Consider the following 23714-nt stretch of genomic DNA (forward strand, 5'->3'; position numbering starts at 1 on the left):
TTAAGTGTATTTTACAAGTAATGCTTGTGATCTTTTACTCAGCTGTACAAAACTTCTACCTTTTTGTCAAGCATGTAGTTTTGTCATGCTGATTGTTGTGAGCTGAGGTTCAGGGAAGTCACAGAGGAAGCTCTGAGGGTGTTTATGCTCTGTGAATATGTACTATTGTCATGTTAATGTGCCTGGTAGCCTCTGATGATCCTCAAGGCGGGATTATATTGTACAACTGAACGCTGAATTCACACTTTCTCAGGAGAGCCAAGGGCAGAATCAGAGGATTACTAAACTGCATCTAAAAATCAATGTGGGGAAACTCTCGGCTATATCAGCACTTAGACTACACACTGGAGGCACGTGTGTTTGCATTCTTTTTACAAAGAAAGGGTGCATTTAAGAAGCAGAAGCAAGCTTTTGTTGTGGCACCAAAGCTTCTGCTGCTATAGCCCTTCAGTCTGCTTTATGTCCGCGATGCCTTTTCACTTAAATAACCTACACAGCAGAAAATTTTCCCAAACATGGGTAAAATCAGAAACATCCCTATTCAGCAGCAAAGCCCTTAATCTCTTTCCATGCTTAAAGGCATAATGTCAGCATGGGAAACAGTTATATTACATTAAAGATTGCAAGCAAAAAACAGTTCTGAATTAGCCAACTTACTGGAATTTATCATTTCCTTGTACCAGTGCTGTCATGTCTCAATGACAGTAGTATTGCATAAAACAGTGATGACAAAGAAGAAGGATGGGAGAAGGATGAGTTTATGCTGAAAACCTGTGCATCAGGAAGCAGGAAGCAGGAAGCAGGAAGGGATTCATAAATAGTCAGGGATAAAACCAAAAAACAATAAGTAGAATTAACAAAATGATATCAAGCTTCACCTGTAGTTACCATCCAGATAAAGCAAATATTTGATTAAAAAAGCAAGCATTAAACCAAGTACATAAGTGTTTTAACAGCTTTTTCTTCCTGTCACACTGCGTCTTTTACTGCTTTCTCGTCCCTGCAGGTCAAATATGACACAACCTATCAAGGTATTTGACGTTAGTGACGTGCCACTTATTCATCTCCACTTTGAAGTCACTCAAACTTTCTCACACTGACTGTACATCCAAAGGTGAGTCAGAGGACATTGCGAAATCTTCCAATGACTCAATTAAACACGAGTAAATACGAAGCTTGGAACTGAAAAGATACTTTGGACTCATTGCTAAAGTGATGGGAGAACGATTTAAACATGTCAGAAGAAAAAGAAATGCAGCTCAACAGGTGGTGAGACTGTGCAACTTGGACTCAGTGACTACCCACAGATGCAGTTGCATTGTGGGCAAAGGAGGAGAAGAATGCCAGGGATGAATAACTGGCCTGTCTCTTTCATTGATTTCCCCTGAAAGCAATAGTGAAGAGGGAACTCCTGGAGGCTCAGCTGAATAGTCTTTTTCAATCCAAATCCTGAGAAGGCTCAGCCTCTCTGTGGGCAACAAATTCACTGAGTAGAGCATCTCAGACTGCTTGAATTGAATGTTTGGCTTTAAAAAAAAAAATCATAAATAGTCTTTAATCAAAGCTAGAACACCCATCAAGACTGGAGCAATTTTCTGCTCTGCGGCGCAATTACATTATCGCTTTCTTTTTTTGCTTTGTTCCTTCTACATGATGCCCTGGGCATAGATCACCTGCTTCAGTTCTTCGTCACATATCACACATACCGGAGCGATATCGCTGACAAATATGATAACATTTTAACAACCTGAGTCAGTAGGGGGAGTGGTCCTGCAGGCGTGAGGTAGGCGTAGACTTCTACACAACAGCTGACACTCAAAAACCGGGAGGACAGCGTCGGTCTGAGGCTCGTCACAGAGGAGGCGCTCCGGTGAAGTTCTTCCCCGCGCAGCGCAAGTTTATACGCGCTCGAAAATTCCCAGACGGTACAGAGGTGGATCCTACATAATTGCTTTTGTGGAAGCGGCGGTGCTGTGAGCGGAGAGCCTCCAGCTGCAAGACATGAAATTTTTGTCGAGTGGACGATTGTAGTTAAAAAGGTAAGAGATAAACGGCGTTTCCTGGATCGGCACCCAATACAACCGTCATATGGAAAATATAACGAGAAAAAAAACCAGCTTGTCTGCATGATTTCTAGTTTGTTTTTTTTTCCTTTTAGCTGTACAGAATTTAATTTGCAGAACAAACCGCACCTGCTTTTTTTCTATTTGTTTCCTGTCGCATTAAAAGCAACATCTACCGTGAGAGCGTTTGACCTTTTAGCGCATATTTATTATTTTAGCTCTGATTTCTAAATTTATAAATTGTTGATCAGTAGTTGCAGAGAATAAAACCAGGTGAAACTCGGCTTATCGACGTTTCCCTTCGTCTTTTGATGCCATCAGTTGACTGTACATAAATCATTGGCACGGTTACATAAATGACAGCATGTTTATTATAGGGGCAGATACTACACAGTTCCTGTTTGACTTGAAGGTGATTCGTGTTTGCGGACGTTACACGGCAGAAAGTTTAAGGACACTGATTATGTTAAAGGAAGTATCGTTTGCTAGTTTAACTTCCTTCTAGGATTTCGAGTTGTAAAACCTTAATATTTGTCTTTCTGCCAAAATATTCACCTGTTATTGGTCTACTCACAGCTGTTGTCTTTCCTTGTAGTTACTGCTGCTGGCAGAGAAGAGGCTGTTTTTTTTTTTTTCTTCTTGCTTTTCAATCAGACCTTGTCCACAAGCAGCTGCTCTTTCAATGTGGGATACAGTTTTAGTGCTTTCGCCAGGCTGAAATCCTCCAGGGTCAGGACCTCACTCATGGCAGCTTTGCTCCTTGGGCTGCTGCTTTTTGCAATGCAGTCCCCGCCAATCCCCTCCAGGCCAGTGGCCGACGGCGACGAGGGGCCACCTTTACCTCCAACCTCATCACCCGCTGACAACGGGACCACCAGCCATCCAAATGGGACACTCCAGCAACTTCCTCATATTCTAATTATTGGCGTGAGGAAGGGAGGAACACGGGCGCTGATTGAGATGCTCAGCCTGCACAGCTCGGTGGCTGCAGCTCAGAACGAGGTGCACTTCTTTGATTGGGAAAGTCACTTTCAGAGGGGCTTGCCTTGGTATCTCAGCCAGATGCCCTACGCTTTCCCCGACCAGCTGACGGTAGAGAAGACGCCGGCCTACTTCACCTCCAGCAAAGTCCCTAAACGCATCCATCAGATGAACACTGACATCAAGCTGCTGCTTATCCTCAGAGACCCCACAGAGCGGGTGCTCTCGGACTACACCCAGGTCTTTTACAACCGTCTCCAGAAACACAAGCGCTACCAGCCCATCGAATCTGTGCTGGTGAAGGACGGTGAGATCAATCTGGGATACAAGGCTCTCAATCGCAGCCTTTACTATGTCCACATGCAAAACTGGCTGCAATACTTCCCACTGGAGAGCATTCATATCGTGGACGGGGATGAGTTGATCAGAGACCCCTTCCCTGAGATGAAAAAGGTGGAGAGGTTCTTAAAGCTGGAGCCTCAAATAAACGCTTCAAATTTTTACTTCAATAAAACTAAAGGATTCTACTGTTTGAGAGACCACGGGCGAGAGCGGTGTTTACATGATTCGAAAGGCAGGGCTCACCCTCACGTGGCTCCTGCCATCCTGCAAAAACTCTACCAGTTCTTTCATGAACCCAACAAGAAGTTCTTTGAGCTGGTGGGTCGAACATTCACCTGGAAATGAACGTCAGAGTGTCCATAGTTGGTTGTAGAGTTTCTTGGGGAAATGCGTGGTTTTTCCACACTAACAATGTAGACAGAGAGTCAAAGCTAATGTAAAATTAAAGTAAATCTATTTTTGTACTAGTGTGTTTGCTACAGAAGTATGATCCAGCCAAATATCAGGGCAGACTGCATTTTAAGACATGCTTTTAGTGCATGTCTTGTTTTTCTTTCCTAAACACACGTTCTCTGTATTTCTGTGCTGTTACACACTCACTCTGCTGTTCAGCTCCTCTGAACAAAGACAACTTACTATGACGTCGATAATGATATTCAGACTGTAGACTGTGATAATGTGTTGCATCAAAATTAGTACTGAGCAGTTTAATATTGTCATACCCTCTTTTTCTCACATCATATGACATTATTAATGTTTAACTGCATTTTTAGTGCTATGAAGGACCTTTATCTGCTGCTATTTTTTTTCTCCTTTTTCAGTCACTTTCAGGCAAACGCCACACTGAATATGTATTTGCTCTCCTTGTTACTCACTTTTCCTCATGTAAAAGTCAAAAATATGCTGTATGCACATCATCTATTGCTGATTATTACTGTAATTATTGTTTTTTTTAAGTGAAGAATTAATACCATAATAAAGATGTATTTTATTTTTAGCATGTCTGATGCTTTTGCTCACATATTGAATTATTTTTATTCATTTATCATGTATTTGTCTGCTGTGTCATTTGTCTAAGCTAACAGGTGCATATGTGTGCTGCAAAAATGTTTTGTGGATTGTAAATTCCTTCAGAACATTGACACAAAAAATGCTTTAAACATGCTGGTACATGCTAACGACAATGGTGGAACTTATCGTTTTCAATCGCAACTGTGTTGAATTTCCTGTTTGGCTACTCTCTGCCTGCTGAGGGAGGGGGGTTCAGTCTTGTTTATGAAGCTAATTTCTGCTTCTCTGGTGTTTCTAATTCTCCAATTATAAACAGCTGCTTTCATTTGCAGGACATTGAGTTTTACCTTAATAAATTAGGACTACTGTAGCATGAGTGGGCAGGCAGGTGAAGTCAGAATTGAGCACAATCTTAGCCATGAGAAATCAAAAGAGGAGTTGTTTATGCTCAAGGGTGTGATCTTCTTACTCAGTTTTTTAAAGCGCCATGGCATTATTTATTCAAATCGTATTGCTACTTTGAAAACATCAGCAGCACAATATCGAAGACATTAAGCTCTAAAAATCCACAGTAGCTGTTTCATATTTGAATGTGGCCTAGATTTACTCGGGGGCTTACTGGGACTGTGCAGACAGGAGGTTAACCTCAGTGCCCCTGAAATGCGGACCACAGCAATATTTATTTGTTGCTTATTTTTGTTTGCCCTCAGAGAGCAGGAATAGTATTGCAGTAACATGTGTTTTTGTAGTGTTAGTACTGAGTAAGACTGTCTATGGCTTTCAAACAGAACAAGTTTGGCTACAGGCATTGGGAGGGGGGTCAAAAAGAGAGAAACAGAACGGTGTGAGGTAGAGTCTGATCTCCACTGTAAGATTATCAGACATCAGCATGCGTCATTTGGTGTGTACAGCAATAACACCGGATCTAGCACGTTCTGCTGATAGTGTTGTTTGTGAAGGCTTTAACTCTCCAAATGGGCCCTTGCAATAGCAACACCTGGAGAAACTTTCAGGAATGCTGTTGAAATTCATGAAATTAAGAACAAAACAACAGCAATGTCAGCGTGACCTTCCTTCGGGTCGAAGCAAGACTGATGCATTTTCCAGATTGACCTGTTTTCCTCTCCACCTAGAAGTCTGCAAAAGCAATGATTTAAGGAGAATCATGTGGAGAAATGCTTGGAAGTAATGTCAAACTTTTTTACCTCTACTAGGGCAAAGTACATTTAGGGCCTGTCTACGCTCTCAGTATCCTGCTGCTTTATAATTCTGCTTCCTCATAAGCTGACAAGCCATAAATTGAGCTAATAAAATGCATTACATTTGTCTTTGGCAAGTAGTCCCACACGGGAAGACAGCACTAGCTGTCACTGGTCACTGCTGGCACTTCCAACAAAGAGGATTTTCACCTCTCAGATTCTCAGGAATTAATTTTAAAGTTAAAAAGCTGAAACCTTTAAATTGAGAAGGAGTCCAATAATTTGCAAAAAGCCAAAGAAAATCACAATTTGTGTAGTAGGAGTTTGTTTTTTTCTCATTTCCAACATTATTAATCATCACATGTCTCCTGAGATTTAAAGGGGGTTGAATCAATTAGAATGAAACTTGCAGTTAAATGCTGTGTTTGTTAAATCATCTTACAAACAGTCAGAATATCAGTATGTCAGTTGTTTAAATGCAGAGTTTATTGTTGGAGTATTTTTTTTTTTTTGCTCCATTAGTACTTTTTGTCCTTTTTCCATAAAGTTAACAAAAAGTTGATCCTGGAAAACATTTCTGTGACAGCAAAGTTGCCCCAGCCAAAAATGATTGCAGTTCCATGGGTAAAATTGCAGGGCAGTAATAAGGCGGGTTAATTCACGTCTAATAGCGGTTGAGTCAGACCCTCTCTTCAAAAGCAAAAGGCCTGTGTGTGGTTTTCTTAATACAACATGATTTACAGCTGAATTGGTTGTGAAATGGTCATCAAACAGACACATAATGCCCACATCTCATACAAAAAATACAGATGGACACCAATGTTTTGAATAGAAAATCATTTTGATGACATTTATCTATATCCCTGTTTCATAATCTGTTATTTGTTCAGGTCTGTACTCGCACAACCTTTCTGATGTCACGAGTATAAGCCTCTGGTGTATATTTTGCAAAGTACAGAAGGATATAGTGCAGAAAATGAGAGGTCATGAGCACAATCTCATCTCTCAGTCCACCTTTTCTTGATCTTCCTCTTCCTGCATGCCAGATTGTTTTTAATCAGTCAGAGAATAAAAGATAAAAGTCCAGAGATGACGCCCAGCTGATATTGATGAAGGACACTTTTTTGGCAGCCGTTAACTTATGTGTTGAGTGGACTCTTTTTTCTCATGGTCTGGTTTTGTTTGTCCAGCAACAGAAAACCTGTTTTACATACAAGCCTTCATCAGGGAGTTGATCAGATTTCATGGACACAAGTGGAATATTCCACTTTCACCTAAAGGGGGAGTGGAATGTTCCGCTCTCCACACTTGGAGAATGAGGACAATACTGGTATTTTAATGGTCATTCACCCCTAAAAATATTCACTGGAATAACTGAGTGTTTCTGGAGCACTGGTGATAATTCCCTTTGAGTTTGTCACTGTGGAAGGTTATAAACTCTGCTCTCAATAGCTTTCTGAAGCTTTTTGAGTTCTTTCTGGTGACAATGTTTTGTGCAAAGACACATATTTTTTTCCCGCTGCCTCTCCTTCTGCTTTGCTCATACTCAACATCGGAGTAGCATCTATTAAGAGTTCATGAACGCCCCATTAGTCTAGTCAGCTGTACAGACCTCTAAAGTTTTACAGTCACAGATTTCCCTTAACGTCACCTAATTAATCTCCGCCACACTATTAATTTGCCTCCTCGCCCCACATGTAGTAAGAGTGGTAAACCAGCGCTACAAGCAGGATTAATAGCCTTGCCCTCTTCCCAGCAGCTCCCACTGCTCCAGTACTTCCACCATAACACTATTTGCTGTGGAACTTTCTAGACTAACTTGGAACCAGTCGTCCCCACCCCCACCCCCACAGCCAGCCCACACTAGTTGTTCTTGAAGGGGCCTGTTTCCTCCGAATCACAATCGGCTATTCTAGGGTTTTTCAAAGGATGATGTGATCCGATGGAGCATAGCTTCTTCTGCAGTCTCCAGGGCTGCAGCTCGCTTTAATTGGAATAGATTGTTTGTCCACTCGGTGTGTGAAACTCGGCAGAAATAACACATGCACCCACTCTTTCTCTGTTTTCCACAAGAACAGTGGAATGCATACACCCCAACACACACATACACACACATGCAGACTTGCATTGTCTGCTTGCCAGCCCTGTCTTAAGCTCTGCCTGTCATGTATATACACTTCCTGAACGAAGCATCCAGATTTCATAGAGATATACACAGGAAGCGATTTCAAAACAGCTCATGTTTTAAAGGTCATTTAAGAATTGCTTCTTCCACTTGGAGCTTTGTTTTTTTTTTCTTTTCAAAATCTCCAAGTACTTTTCTAACTCACAGAATGAAAAAATAACTCTTCTACTGCTTGATAAGAAAGCTTTTTAACCTGCCTCTTAACTCAGGTCTTAATTTCAAAGCAAATTTGTCTTTTAAATATATTTTCATGCTGAAAATGGACAGAGATATATAAACATTTAAATAAAAATATAAAAGATATATGCCACTTCCGGCCAACTGGATTAAGAAATACAGTCAAAGCATAAGAAATTGATTTGAAAACTGTTTTGTAATGCAGTAGAGACTCTTTAGAGCTTTTTGAAATAACTTCAAAACAGCTGTAAGTTTTGTTAAATGCCCTTCTGTTTTTTTATGTTCACAAGGAAGGTTATTATTTTTAGGAAAAGCTGATGCTTAGCTCTGAGACTAGAATGTAGCACAAATAAACGTGAGGCGTGACAGGTAGAATTACTAAGTAGCATTTGAGTCTTTGTGAAGAGAAAACAACAGTAATATGATATGAAAAACAAAATGCCAGACAGACAGTACTTTTTTCATTTAGAGTTTTTCATTTAAGTATGTAAAAGGCTTTTCTAGGTAGCTTTCATTCAGTGAGACGTGCTCTCCAGCCTGAGGTAACGTTTCTTCCTTTTGAACCAGGTAACCTTGAAATCAGGACACACCAGGCAAATGAAAAGATTCTCACAAAACTGTGTCTCTTCTTTGCAGTCTCGGCGATCAGCTTTGATTAAAACAACCACAACACAGACAACAGTGAATCAAAGTAATTGTATGTTGATTTATGTCAATTTAATTCATGATTAAAGAGGGCGTCCATGTACTTAGGCATGTTTTTTTTTAGGCGGCAAACGAGGGATTTCTCTGTGCTGTCATGAAACATCATCAAATGTCAATACGAACTGTCTTCTCTTGTTAGTATTGACATTTCTACTAAATTTATATTCTAAAGAGTTGCTCAACAAGCTTCCTCACTTATTTCACATTGTTGAATGTCATGAAATATACATAAAAAAACAACTTAAAACTCTCTGGTCACAGTTGGGTGGCCCAGTTATCCCAGCCCTCAGCTTAAGGTGGGGGCTTGGGACACTGCTAATTTTCAAAAAAATATACTATTTGAGACCCACCATTCATGGGAAATAAGGTTTCGTTTTTATTCTCAACTCATCATTTGAGAGGCTGTGACTCAGGAGGTAGAGTGGGTTGTCTACTAATTGGTTGGTAGTTTGATGCCTGGTTCATCTAGACAGGGATCAAACTACATCAAAGTATCTTTTGGAAAGACACTGAACCCTGAGTTGCCCCTGCTGCATCCACTGGAGTGTGAGTGTGTGAATGTTAAGTTTAGAAAGTGCTAAGGCATTGAAAAAAAAAACACTCAAATAGGTGAATGAGGCTTTCACTAAGAAGGTGCTTTGAGTGCTCAAATTTAATAGAAAAGTGCTATATGAGTAACACTCCATTTACTTTACAGTTTTAATTTTTTTTTTGGCACAATGGTTCAAACTTCAAGGTTCAGACAGCTCTAGAAGCACAAGCGTATGGCCTTAATTCTTTTTTGACCCCAAAGTTAGTTTTTATTTCTATTAGTTTTTTAAACTATTAGAACATGGAGGGTCTTTGTCAGGGATATATTTAATAATTAAAATTGAATAATTATAAGTTCAGAATAGATATAGGTTCAATATTACACTTTTTCAAGTCAATGGACTCACAATCATTGCAGGCATTCCAAGTCTCTATATATCCACAGGTTATGATAACAAAGGCTGAAACTATGCATAGGACAGATCCTATGTATTTTTATATTATTTTGGTTGGTTTTAGGAATGCACAGCAGTGTTTCCCAAAAATAATTACTTTATTTTTATATTTAAAATGTTATTAATGTGAACACCTAGTTTTGGTTTTTAGTTTAGCTTTGGTTTTTTCCTTATTAAGGGTGTGATTAGTTCCTGATTGAAAAGCTTGTCTAAACGTGCCTGGGTTCTGTCAGACAGGGAGTCATCAAATTTTGGTTGTTACGTCAGAGTTTTAGCTCATCCAGCTTTAATCAAACAGAACGGCACAGCAGGTACAGCACCACACCCTGTGGCAGGCATGGCAGCAAGATTCATGCCAAGGATATTGCATCAAGCATCATGAAGACAACTGTTTGTTCCCCAAGTCCCATCCCCCCCTTTGCCAAGATTATCTGCATTCTGGGCACGCACACATGTAGCTGATGGCCCCACCACGTGGCAAACTTTACACTTTTTTTCTATTGAAATTTAGAGCTTAGTTTAATAAACAAAAGAGAAAAAAGAAAAAACAGGTGAATGAAAGGCTGCAACATTTTTTTGGTTTTGCTTTGTTTGACAAAATCAAATGAAAACACTGTGGTTAGCTTTTAAGATTTTGAGAAAAATGTTCAGTAAAGTGACTAGCTGTAGCTGCAGCTCACAATCACAGCAGGTTTAAGATTTAAATGAAGGGAAAATGAATTTCATTTTAATTGCTACTGGGAATATTTTTTGCTTTGCCAGCAGGTTGGGGTTTTTTTTTCACATTTATTTTTTTAATTCCAAATGAAGCTTCTAGTGCTTTGCATGCAACTGCGGGCTCGCTCCAAACATGAACGTCGGTTAGACACTATTGCTACTAAACTGAACTACAAAGCCAGATGACTTTAGCGAACTATGCCGAGCTATGTCAAGTTTGAAGTCAGGATTTTCTGTGTCAAGAAAGTCCCTCTGTGTTTACCTGGCTAAATCACCATGGTAACTTGTGTTTTAAAAAAAACAAAGTTTAATGTTTCAGAGCTCTATCGTACAGCCGCCATCTTGGAAAACAAAACAGTGGCACTGAGCAGCAAGAAAATTATACATTTGAATTCAAATGTACAATAAATCCCAAGATAATGATTTTCTTCAGCATTAATCGTTTGTCCTATTTGCAGCAGTCTTGCAGGATACTGTAAAAATGTTTGTGTTCTATAGAGACTTTTCATCATCATCATCTGATAACTATGACTGGAGTAAGTGGCACTCATGGGAATCATTTTATGCAGAAGAAGGTTCACATGACCTTCAGAAACTTAATTTTTTAATGTGAACATGCATAGAGCCTGAAGCAGAAGGACTGCTGTTGTGATACACATTAGAGATTTAGGTTTTGTCAAGCCAGCTAAGGCAAAGACACCCTGTCTATGTTGAACATTGTTCATACACCACTCAGGATTGAAAATGTTAAGATAGAACAACAGAGAGCGATCCGGTGCCGGCAGGAGACACTAAAAGTGGGAAGAACAGGAAGAGACTGTAGAGCACACGGACAGATTGACAACCACATGGAGTGCAGAGGAGGAGAAAGAAAGAGAGAGACAACAATAGTTGATGTTCAAATCAAGTTTTGGCCAAAGAAAGACAGAAAGAAATCTGTGCTGCAACTCAGTGATCTGTATATGTGTCCCTTAATGTGACTATCATAGGCTGTACTGATTGGTGAGGTTAGCTGGATCTATCTGCAAAACCAAAGGGCACTCCTTACTCAAATGTAGCAACTCGCCAACAAATGCTTTACCCTTCTTTACCCTTCTTTTGACTCAAACAAAAAAAACACAAAAAATAAATGATAATAATAATAATCATATTGTGTCTTAGATTAAATTATTATATTCTGTCTGACTTCGAAACAACTGGACAACTGCTCAACCAAAGTAGTCGCCCCCTGCTGGCGATTGTTGTACATTTAGTATCTAGGTTTGTTGCACATTAACAATTGCCAGCAGACATAAAAAACAATAAAGCAACTTTGTTACACCTTACCTGGCTGATTTTGCCAGCTAAAGTGACAGCTGTTGCTATAGCTTGGAGATTAAGCTAGTGTTGGCCTGCTAGTGAGGTAAAAATTCTGCCCTCGTGTTTTTGATCATTTCCAGCTATACCAAGGTCTTGAATACTGTATTCACTGTACTGTTGGCTACATAAATAGTCTTTTTTTGTTGTTGCTAACTTATTGCTTTGAAATCAGTAATGATCAGTGAGGGGCTGTTTTGATGGTGAAACTGAGGGAAAGTGGTCGCTCATAAGACAGCAGCTTGTAAATCCACAAGGCAGGTAGGTTGGTACAGTACAGTATTATGGTGAAGAGAAAGCTGAGCCTAAAGCAATGTTATCGAAATACAAGTCACTTATCACCATGAGCTGTGGGTAATGACTGAAGCAGATACACATGGTGTACATAAACTTTCTCTGAAGGGTGTCTGGTCTCTCCCCTGGAGATAGGGTGAGAAGTCTGGTCACTCTGGAGGGGCTAAGAGTAGCTGTACTCCTGCTTTCACTTTGGGCATTTGGTTAGGATGCCCTCTGAATCCTTTCTGGGTGAGGTTTCCGGGCAGGTCCTATTGTGAGAGGACCCTGGGGCAATTCCAGGGCATGCTGGGGGCAGTAAAGTTTTCCCTTGGCTCAAGGGTCTTCCATTCCATTAGGCTTCTTTTTAAAAAAAACAAAAGATTCGCCCCCACCAACAACAACCATGGCTTACACTTTTCAGACTGTCCATGTCTAGCTTTTTTATACAGTCTATGTCTTTAGAATAACTAAAACTACAGTTTTTTAGAGTGGATTTAAAAAAATACACACCAGCTGAGAAGGCTAAAAAAAGCACCTCTCCTTCAAATGTTTTACTTCCGTTTTATACTGTAGAGGTTTTGCAGCTGTATTTTTCTACCATTTCATATTTTTCCATATTGCTTATCATCTGTCACACATTGAACTGGGATCTGTATTCCATCTTGTTCTTGCACATTTTAAATATTAACTGGAAAGAGTCCCCATTACATGTTGCATTCTCTTGAGTATGTCCGGTGAAAAACAAAGCTTTTCCTCAGCTGTCAGCACACGTGAAGGGTTTCAAAACCTTTCCCATTCTCCCTGCACAAACAGAAAGGGATTTTGGCAGTAAATGACAGCATTACAGTAAATATATTAAATCACCTAAATTAAATACCACTGTTTATGACTGAAAGTTATGATTCCTTCCCAGGCTATCACACAAATCATCAATTTCCCTCCATGCTTATTACATCTATGAGTGTTTTCATTTTGCAGCTTGACATTGTAACAAATAACGTTTAGATATTAGATCAGAAAAATGCGCTTTTACCTCTGAGTGAGCTGCTTCCTCAATCCTGTTTACCCTTTCAGAGCTAATGGGTCATAAATATACATGTCATTAGGAAAGGGGGAAGGCAGAGAAGGCCCGTGCTTTCCTGTATGATGTATGTGCAAATATTTCCATCTTTCCCTCATCTTGCTCAGGTTCTACATGTGGTGCTGCTGTGAGCCGGCAGTCATTGCTGTGCACTGTTATCAGTCATTTCCTGGCATGGTGTCTTCTGGCAGAGGAATAAGCCTCCATGGCCAGTGATAACTCCCACTGCCAACAGATACCTCTGCATGGGTAAAGCATGACTGGGCCTACTGATAGTCCTCACTCCCCGTGTGTGTGTGTGTGTGTGTGTGTGTGTGTGTTTAAGATGCACAATGGCTTCATGGCTTGCATGAGTTTTTTTTTACTCATGAATGATATCTACCAGTTTCCATGCAAATGTGTATGTGTTGGATTAAGTGCATGTGTGTGTCTGTCCATAGGGAGCAGGGAACCATATGGATTATGATGCCAAGCAGGATTTTTTTAAACTCTGGTCTCCAGATCCTCCCCACAGAGCGAAACTCTAATAACTCCAAATGTGTGCTGTTACTGAGAATAGTGTCGTTCGCACTTGACGTCACTGCTGAGCTTATTTGGACACTTCTGACGCTCAAATTGTTCTGCAGTGTTACCCTGCTTGTAAGAAAACATGGTCTCTAGTGTGCGGATATAATAACTCTGTTTGTTCTCCAGACACGCAAGAAATGTTCTCTGTTAACATGCTGCATATGGTTTGAATCAAAGCTAAATGACATGCAAGTTCATTCAAGTATCACATTACAACATAACTAGGTTTTTTGTGTGTGTTGTTTTGATTAAAACAACTAGTGCTGGGTATTGAAACCAGGTGTTGGCTTTTCCCTGGGTAGCTGTGTCATGCTCCTGAATATGCTGCAGTTCCAGATCAGTAGAAAAGAGACACAAAATAATGGTACTGTAATTAAACTAAGGCTCAATTTTTTAGTGGTACTGAAAGGGGTGGGTCCAGACAGGTGATCAGGTGTGACCTTTCTATAGGAGTAGAAGGTGATAGGTAGTTGAACTGTTTATTTTCCAAAGGAGTGTCAGCATAGCATACACTCACCAGCCACTTCATTACGTATAACAGTTCAACTTCTCCTAAAAATATATGTTCAATAATTCAATTATATGGCACCAATCCATTGCATTTAGGCATGTAGACATGGTTAAGAGGACCTGCTGAAATTCAAACCAAGCATTAGAATGGAAAAGAAAGGTAATTTGAGTGACTTTGAATGTGAAATGGTCGCTGGTGCCAGATTGGCTGGTGTAGGTATTTCACAAACTGCTGATCCACTGAGATTTTCCCATAAAACCTCCACCAGAGTTTAAGAGAATGGTCCAAAAAAAAGTGAAAATATCAAATGAGCAGCAGTTCTCTGGGTGAAAATGCCTTGTTGATGTCAGAGATCAGAGGAGGATGGCCAGACTGCTTTGAGTTGACAGGAAGGTTACAGAAATTCAGATAATTAGTCATTACAAACAAGATACGCAGAAGAGCATCTCTGAATAAATTAAATCGGCAACAGGAGGAGAAGACCACACTCTGCGCCAGAAGACTGGAAAATGTCACCTGATCTGATTAGTCTGTGGCTGATGATGGCTGTGTAATGGTGTGGTGATAAAGCATAGCTCAATATTGTTGCTGACTGTGTACCTTTACAACCAGAGTGTACCCATCTTGTGATGGCTGCTTCCAGCAGGAACATATGCATGTCACAAAGCTCAGATTATCTCAAACTGCTTTTTGAACACACTCAAAGGCCTCCACAGACACCAGATCTAAGTTAAGAAGAGCACCTTTGCATGTGGTGGAATGGGAAACTATGTCATGGATATGCAGCAACTGCATGTCTGAGTAATGTTTCCATCATCTTGTTATTCTTAATGGCACAAATTACCATCAAGAATTGAGGGCAGCTCTGAAGGCAATAGGGGGTCCAGCCTGGGAAGTAGTACCAAGGTGTACTTTATGAAGTGGCCAGTGAGTCTAGAGCCTAATTTGATCTCAAGAGAGAAAGAGAGAAAGCAATAACATGCACTCCATTTATGTCTTCTCTAGATTTAAGAAGTACATTCTGAAAAAGTTCACCAAAGCCAAGAAATCACACTCTCAGGTGAAAGACACTCTTTTTGGATTTTCCAGTAAAAAGTGCCAGACAACAGAAGGCATTATTTCTTGTTAAATCATTTTTACTCATTCAGTGAGTAACCCATTTACAAAACAGCCTGAACAGCCTGAGACGTCATCAAAAAAATAAGCACTCATTACTCTACATGTACATTACAGTTTATAGCTCAGAGTGGAAAAGAATGAAACTGTCACAGTCTTTAATGTCTTTCTGACTCACGACTTACATAGATCTGGAAATACTCTTACCCACCCATTTTTACTCTTGTGTAATGTTAGCACCACTCCCAAAAGGTTTTTTGTTTTTTTTTTTGTTGTTTTTTTATTGAACACATTGAAGTAATTACTGACTTCAGTGCAATTTTTCACGCTTTAAAAAACCATTCAGCTGGCTAAATTGGACCCTTTAGAATCAGGCTGGTTCTGGTATGAGATGGATTTGAACATTTCCCGATTCTTGAATACAAAAACAGTCATAAAAAAAGACTAACAATAACAGCAAATGTAACAAGATACAAAATGATCATCAAATATTGCAACAAAACCCCACAAAATGACGTGATTCAACTTCAAAGAGGTACCAAACCAAAAAATAAAGTGCAAAATGACTATAAGTATCACATGATTGCTCCAATTATGAGATATTGAGATATTTGGTGCTACAAAAAGCAGATTTTTTTGATAGTCACAGAAGAATATGTAATGTTTATTCGACAGTTATTACACTGATGTGCATATTGTAACTATTCTTTTAAAAAAATCAGCTTTTATTACTGTCTCCCCAGCGCCTCCTGCAGCTCACCCGACAGCATTCAAAAGTTTTTAAATCCACCCCTGGATGTTGCGCCTGAATTTCTGAGATTACAGAAAGAAAGACAGCCGAGTGCTTTCGGAAAAAAAAAAGTTTCTTTATAAATAAAGTCTGTGTTGATTTGATTTGACATTTGGCACTTTCAAATATTTCTCCTTATAATCTCCTCCTAACATTCGCGCAACGCTTCTCAGAAGAAACACACGCTTCCCCAGCCAAACAAAACTTTTTCCTATACTATTTACAGTTGTTTTCTCTCATATTCCCAAAATGTCAGCCTGTGAAAAAGAAAACAGGTGGTGAGTGTGTTTGCTGTGTAAAGACCAAATTACATTCAATCAGCATGCTCGGGGAAAGAAATTTCCCCCGCCTCATGCCAACCTTTGCAAATAAAGACAACAAAAATCAATTGGCTGTTTCATGATTGACCAAATCCCCTCACCTGCGAGTCTTGAAATCCAATGACCTGCAAGGCTGATATATTGCATCTCACCTAGAGAATGATAATGTATTCTTTTAACTAATTCTAACATAACCAATTAAAACCCATTAATATGGTGTATTGACATTGTATGTTCCTGTTTTCTTTTGAGGTGAAAGAAAAGACCATTTTTCTCTGGTGATTTAAAAACATTTTTTTGTAATTTTATATATTTTTATTTACGCATGCATGCCCTTTGGTTACACCTTGCTTTTTAGATAGCAATAAATACTCAACATTTTTAACATCAGCTGTAGAAATTCTCTGTGGCACATCATAGGAAGGTTTTTTGTTTTGTTATTTTAGCTCAGGAACCAGAGTGGGTTGTCTAGAGGAGAAAGAAGGATACTGAACCCCAAATTCCCCTTATTCCACATCCACTGGTGTGTGAGTGTGTGCATGATAACAGCATAGAATAAAGTGCTTTGTAAACTGGCGAATGTGGTGCTCACCGAGAGCAGAAAAGCTCCAAGTACCAGTCTGTTCATCATTTTTAGCCACATTATCTTCTGGATTTAGGCATGAAGGTATTAATCACCAATTTGGTCCAAAATGAAAGGATTCCAACAGGATGGCATATACGGTTTAGGATTATATCAACTGAGATTCATAAGGTTTGTGGTTATGCAAATGATTTTTAATATGATTCGACATTTGCATCAAAACAACTATTTAACATTTGACTTCAACTCCAGGACAACAAACTGTAAAGCTGTAAAACATTACAGTTACTGATCAAACAAGAAACTGAAAGCAGATCAGACATGAGCTCAGATTACAGTTAATAAAACAGGCTTGACAGAGACCTTGAGAAGCGCTCGTGTCTTTACTGCTTTGATGTAAGCTCTGCAGTGAGAGGAGAGGATAACTTTGTTTAAAGGTATTGTTTAAGTTGCATTTCCACAGATAAAGGATCTTTGATTCATTCAGTTGTATTTGCAGTTGTTAAATAAGCACATATTCTTTTTTTTTTCACAAGAGAATGAGAACGTATAACTCAAAGCCTGCCTAGTGAAACTTCTCAATTGGTCTCAGCTTCAGGCGCGACATATTTCAAACTGCTGCAGACGTTAAACCCTGACATCATCTTTGTTGTGTCTGTTGTAAGTCAGAGATGTTGACCTGGCACGCGTGTCCTTAAAACTCTGAATCGCAAATCAACCAGACGGATTTAATCAGATATTTTCAACCGCTGACCTTGGTCACAGAACATAAAGGCAGCGCATCAACTGCATGAATACAAAATGTCTTGCAGAGCGGGAGAAGCATATGCAGCATCTGTGCAGTATCTTCCACATCACAGAATCTCTCTATTTCTTACATTCCCTCTGAAGTCAGAGGAGGAATATACAACAGCAGCTGAAACCTTGGCTTGCCATCCTTCAATCTTGCAGATCAAACGGTGTAGCCAACAATCCTGAGGAGCCTCAGAACATTTTCTCATACATCTGTCAACATTTTCAGGTGCTCCACCGCCCTCGCGATTCCAACAAGAGCAAGTTTGAGCATTAAAAGTCCCCCAGAGATGCAAACGGAGGAAAAAAGAGAGAGAGAGAGAGGACATTGATCTGGTTGTGTAACACTGTGCAGTTTGCCATAGGTCAATGAAATTCCATCAGCTTTTCTCCCCTTTGGTCAATATCTATCTGAAGAGTCTCTACACACATTGTCTTCTCTTAGCCCTCAGCCACTTGTATTCATCTTCAGCCGCCTGCCTTCAGTGATAGGACAGAATCAGACTGCAGGTTGAAGGAAAGAAAAAATGAGCACATTGTACTACAGAGAAATAAGACACCAGGCGCTGTATTTTCCTGTATTTCTATACTCGTCTGCTTCAAAACCTGCTCAGCGGAAAAAGTCTCCAGTCCATTAACTTTAAGGATGTAGACAACTAATAATTTCCAAAAAGCATCCCGACCTGCTCAAATTATAAAAGAATCAATTTGCAGTCTGTAAGCTGCACACAGAAGATGATACCAATCCTGACACTATGTCTCAATACTTTGCATTTGTTTGTTTACGCTCCCTCTAGTGGATTATTGAGTCTCCTTGGACTTGAAGGTGAAAATGTGCCTGTGATGAAACAATTTGTTGCTCAGATTTTTTTTAATTTACTTTAAAGTATCAGTACAACAATATAATAAACACTCAATATAATGGTAGAATTTAGGGCTTAAAATCATTGCTCAAGGACTGATTAAGCTCTAACTAGCAACCTGTCTATGACAGCTGGGATAGACTCCCCCAGTGAGCCAGAAGGATGAAGGGTTGAGAAGATGGATGGATGGATGGATGGATGGATGGATGGATGGATGGATGGATGGATGGATGGATGGATCGAAGAAAACCATCAACACAATCAGTGAAATTACACCCTGACAATATTAAACTAGTAAACCTTGATTACATTACCAGTTGGTTGCAAAAGCATGGGCAGAGGCATGATGAATACCCATTTTTATAGTTTATTTGACAAATAAAGTAGAAGATCGGATCTGCAACAAAAGAAAATTTCAGACCCAAATAAACCCACAAAGTTGGACGGTTAAATTTCACTTTATTATAATAAAAAAACAACAGCTACAAACATAACACTACATAGTTAAAAACAACAGCTCTATTGTGTAGCTAGAAAATCAATACAACTGGGGGCCATTTGGAGAGGCAGTCTACACTGAGGAGTGTCCAGAGGTGCTACAAACTATTGATCTGATGCATCTCACTGCAATCCCTGTTGCAAATCTCACAACAGACCAAAATAGTGTCTTATACTCCCAGTGCTTTCCTTCACCTGCATAAGCGTGAGGAGGGGACTTCAGCAAAGGTGCCCAGCCTCCCAACAAATGTCCCTAAAAGAGAAAAAAAAAACAGAAACAACTTAATAACTCTAAAGTAAGACAATAAAACAAAACAAAAGAAAATTAACTTGTATGGTTAATGCTCTAAAATACACAACTTAATCTAAAATACAACAGAACAGGCCTAAGCAAGACAGAAGCAGGAGAAACCTCTAAAAAAGGAGAAAACTATTGTTGCTGTAGTCTGAACTACAGACTTAATGATGTGGTCCTGCTCATCATTGTCAGGCACTGGGCAGCCAAACACAGTCACCAAGGGAAATAGCAGAGCTGGTCCACATACACCAGGATCACACTGTAACAGAAAGAGTTTCTAAATGTGCTCTAACAGTTAGTCTAACTCTATCAGAGACCATTTTCAAATTTCCAACAAACTGATAATCCTGATATATCAGTTAATATATTGATGTATAACACCATTGATGTACGCCGTGGTCCGAGGGTCAGAAACATGCAACCTTGGGGTCTAAACTGTATTGTTTTGCAAATGGAAAAACTGAAGTGAAGTCATACAATTTTAAATCTTTCTAAGTAAAATGCATTGCTGTTCCTTTTGTGATGACTCTAGCTTTACTACACAGGAACGTATGTAGAGTCCAGATTTTTTAAAATGTCGAATAATATTGTTGTTTCCAAGGGTTTGTGTTTTTCAGCTGTGATCCGTTAATAGGACATGTGCTCAGTGCATGTGGAAAAACTGAGATTTAATTCAGAAATTTCCCTTATTTTTTCTTAATACATCATTGTATCATCTGTTTTGCAAATGGATTGCTCATTAAATGAAAAAAAAAAAAAAGTAACCAGAATGAATACATGCTGATTTCTATTGATTTCAGCTTATTTAATCTTGGCTCTGGCCCAGGTGAATGCTTTCAACCTATAGCCTTTACACTGAAGAAAGGGGAAAAATATGGAGGGGTGTCTGATTATGCAATTAATTATCTATCCTGGCTCCACTTGAGAGAAATGTGTGGCATATGCAGCACATGAGTCTAACAACTCTGTATTAGACTTTAAAAGGACATTTATTGGCCTGGGCTGGTTAATTGATCTGTATATGGTTGCTCATTTTCAACATGGCATATAATAAAGCGTGCATACACTAATCAACTATGTGCAGTTGTATTATTCATTGGTGGGAAACCTGCTGGGTCCTGGTATTCATCTGACACATACAACCCACCTAAACATTGTTACATACTCTCATCTGTGGCATTGACACTCCTCCCAAAGGCTTCTCACTACATTTCCTAGAACAGGCCCAATCCACAGAAACCAAAACCCACAGGACCCACACAGACAGACACTACAGTATACCTGCAGTGGTCACATATGCATGTCCTGGAAGGTCAGAGATGTTTTGCTGTTTTAAAGTAGCACAGCAATAAAGATACTCTAGTAAAGCAGAAAAAATTGTGCTTACTATTCTGTGCTTAGTTACTTTCTTTTAATGACTTGTCCAAAAGCAGTATATGAAACATACAAGAGTTTATAGCATTTTGTTACTGTGTGATGATTAATGTCATGTAGCAGATCTTACTCCCCCCATCAGCAGTATTCAGTTCAACTCTCCAGCCTCGATGTTAGAGGCGGTTCTCATAGTTCAACTTGGAGTCAATGAGTCTATTTTGCATATTACCTTGGCAACTGCCTATTTTATCATTGGGCCACTGTTCAAAATTTCCTTAATAGTAGTTTCATTCTAACCCAGACATTTCGTATGGAAATGAGACTCCTCCCTGCTTTGAGAAAATGAGGCTCTCAGCAGAAAGGATTTTGTTTCGAACTCAAAAACAAGACCCATATTAACATATCAAGGAGCCGGAAGAAAAAGAGAAAAGATTGGGAGATATTCTCAACATCTTCCCAGTGGACTTCTGACAATAGATGTCTGGTTTTAGTGGAGCAGTAGCTTTTTTCCCCCTTTTTTTTTCTGCCATGTGAATTTCAAACATAATATTCTGTATTTCTTTGATATTTCTCATTAATTTGAGCTTTTCTTGTTTTGCTTTTGTTCTATTTTTTTGTTCCTCGAGTGTCAGAAATCGAGGCTCTTTAGCTTTATGGCGCAAACTGACTTCATGTCTTTACTATTTCCATATATAAACAGAAACAGCCGCCAAACAAAACCTCATCAACACGAAGCAGCTTTGAACCTTCTGCCATCAAGAGATGTTCACACTACTTCTCTGCAGGTTTCATTAAACCTGTAACTCACAGAAACAGATGCTCATGAAATTTGTCTCAGTGTCATATTTACATTAATGCTGTGAAAGGAGGTCAGTGTAGCGTCTCTGCGTTTGGTGGAATTTTTTTTTTATTTATTTTTTTGAGGAGCAGATGACAAGAAGTGGAGCGGGTGTGCTGCTGGTGTGTGATAGCAATGTGTGAGGGCTCTGGGGGTTCGGGTGGTGGTGGGGGGGTGCGTGCATTAGCTGCTGTCTGGCGTCTGTGAGGGTGAAGGGAAGTGGGAGAGAGGCTTAATGTCTGTCTACTTCTATTTCCCTCTTAATTTCACACACTGTTGAGTCAGCCTATTGACTGACTGTTTATGGTGATGCTGGCGGTCCACCAACACTGCAGAGGAGGCAGTGCATATAACTCTTCCTCGCTGCTCCATTTCACCATGCAGGACCTCCACTTATCTAATAAGCTGGTATGAGGCCCATTCTCACCCATTCGTGCGTATATGTAACCTGCCTCCTACATGGGAGTGTGGCTGTTTGATGCACTTATCAGGTTGTAGCTGTGGGCATCCCAAGACTACGTGCATGCTTTGTGTGAGGAGAGAAGAGAAGAAAAGTAAGACTGATCCTGCATGCACTCTGAAGGCTCTTAGCACCTTTGTATCCCATGTGTACTCAGCCTTCAAATCAATACTCCTTTACTCTTTTTTTCTAAAGTTTCCAAACTTTAACATTTCATGCAGAAAGTCACAAGTAGAGAGGAACATGTTTAAGCCACCTGAATGCAGAATATAAGGTAAACAACATAAGTACTAATATATATCCAGACCTTTAAGACATTAAAGGTAAAATTTTCCTCTCTTAAACCCATTTGTCTTAACCTGGGTCTTAATTTCAAATGTCTTCATTTTTTTTTATTGTTACTACATGTTAAGTTTAATAATTAGATATGTTGTTCTACAGCAATGTGCACTTCTGAAGCTAATTTTTTCCCCTGTTATTTCACACATTAAACAGTAAACAAGATTAATTTAGGTCTGCTGGACAAACAAAGTGAGGAATTTCAAGTGTTACTTTTGATCTGTGGTTTTAACTGTTTACTGGTCGGGATCAGGGTTTCTACCACTGTATGTAACCCAGCAATGGGGGTATTTCCATACTGGATTGATCAGGCCCAGCGTTAGCAATGACCTCCTCCAGTGCTGTTGACCAACAAAGTACCAGCAGAAACTCTGCTGCTGTTGGCAAAAGAAAAGGAGAGGGGAAAAGACCAATCAGGAAATCATGGATGTTGTGAAGGATGACATGCAGAGAGTTGGTATGTCAGAGGATGTTAGGGATAGGGTGAGAAAGAGGAAGGTGGTCTGCTGTGAGGCATGCAGCCTGCTTTACCTAAAATGACCTGCAACATGGAACTTATAGATATTTTAATCTTAAAGGTATTGCAAAGATTTTAGGTGATTACTAGGCAACATGATGATGTCATAATATAAAATTCATAATGTAGTTTAATGTATATAAATTACATGTTAGTGCAATGTATTACTTTTTTTTTTTTTGATGATTTGATAAAGGGCCATGGTGTAATAAATGTTACAAATGAATCATTTTGTCCGGTAGTACATGGTTACTTGGCAACATGGTGACATCATAAGATCTGATATAAAAACGACCCTTCGCAGTCCAAAGATATACTTAGTTTGGTTGCCCAACTTCTGGTTGCACAGGACGAGTTTACAGATGATTTTGTGCATTATCTGTGGCTGACTGACGTGTTCACCTTAAAATGGCCAGTGACTCACACATGATGATAAAAATCTGTTCACAACCAATGCTGTGAATTTCCTCAGCAGTTGTGCTACTTGATTATTGCTCCCTACCTTGTCGACTCGCATATATACATCCATAAATGAATAAATATGAATTAAACAAGCAATGTGTAACAACACAGACTGAAATGTATGCAAAATTTCAAACTTTTTAATGGCCTCAATGGTGGAAAATGTAAAACTGAAAAAAAAAACTGAAAAAAACAAACAAACAATCAAATTGACCTGTAAACTGTGACCTTTGTGACTCTGAATGAACACATCTGTCTGAGGAGGAGAAGAGCAGAAACTGCAATTTACCATTTGACCAGTCCCGTC

At 39.5% G+C, this 23714-nt stretch overlaps 1 protein-coding gene across 1 annotated transcript; it reads left to right on the plus strand.

Annotated features, from left to right (window-relative positions):
* The first annotated feature begins 1771 nt into the window (after positions 1–1771).
* hs3st1 (heparan sulfate (glucosamine) 3-O-sulfotransferase 1) lies at positions 1772–4386 on the plus strand. Its single transcript, XM_005467338.4, has 2 exons — positions 1772–2039; positions 2659–4386. Exon 2 carries the CDS (start codon positions 2808–2810, stop codon positions 3729–3731), a length of 924 nt encoding a protein of 307 aa, XP_005467395.1. The 5' UTR covers positions 1772–2039; positions 2659–2807; the 3' UTR covers positions 3732–4386.
* The last annotated feature ends 19328 nt before the right edge of the window (positions 4387–23714 follow it).

Source organism: Oreochromis niloticus, linkage group LG2, assembly GCF_001858045.2.
Source record: "Oreochromis niloticus isolate F11D_XX linkage group LG2, O_niloticus_UMD_NMBU, whole genome shotgun sequence".
Lineage (NCBI taxonomy): Eukaryota > Metazoa > Chordata > Actinopteri > Cichliformes > Cichlidae > Oreochromis > Oreochromis niloticus.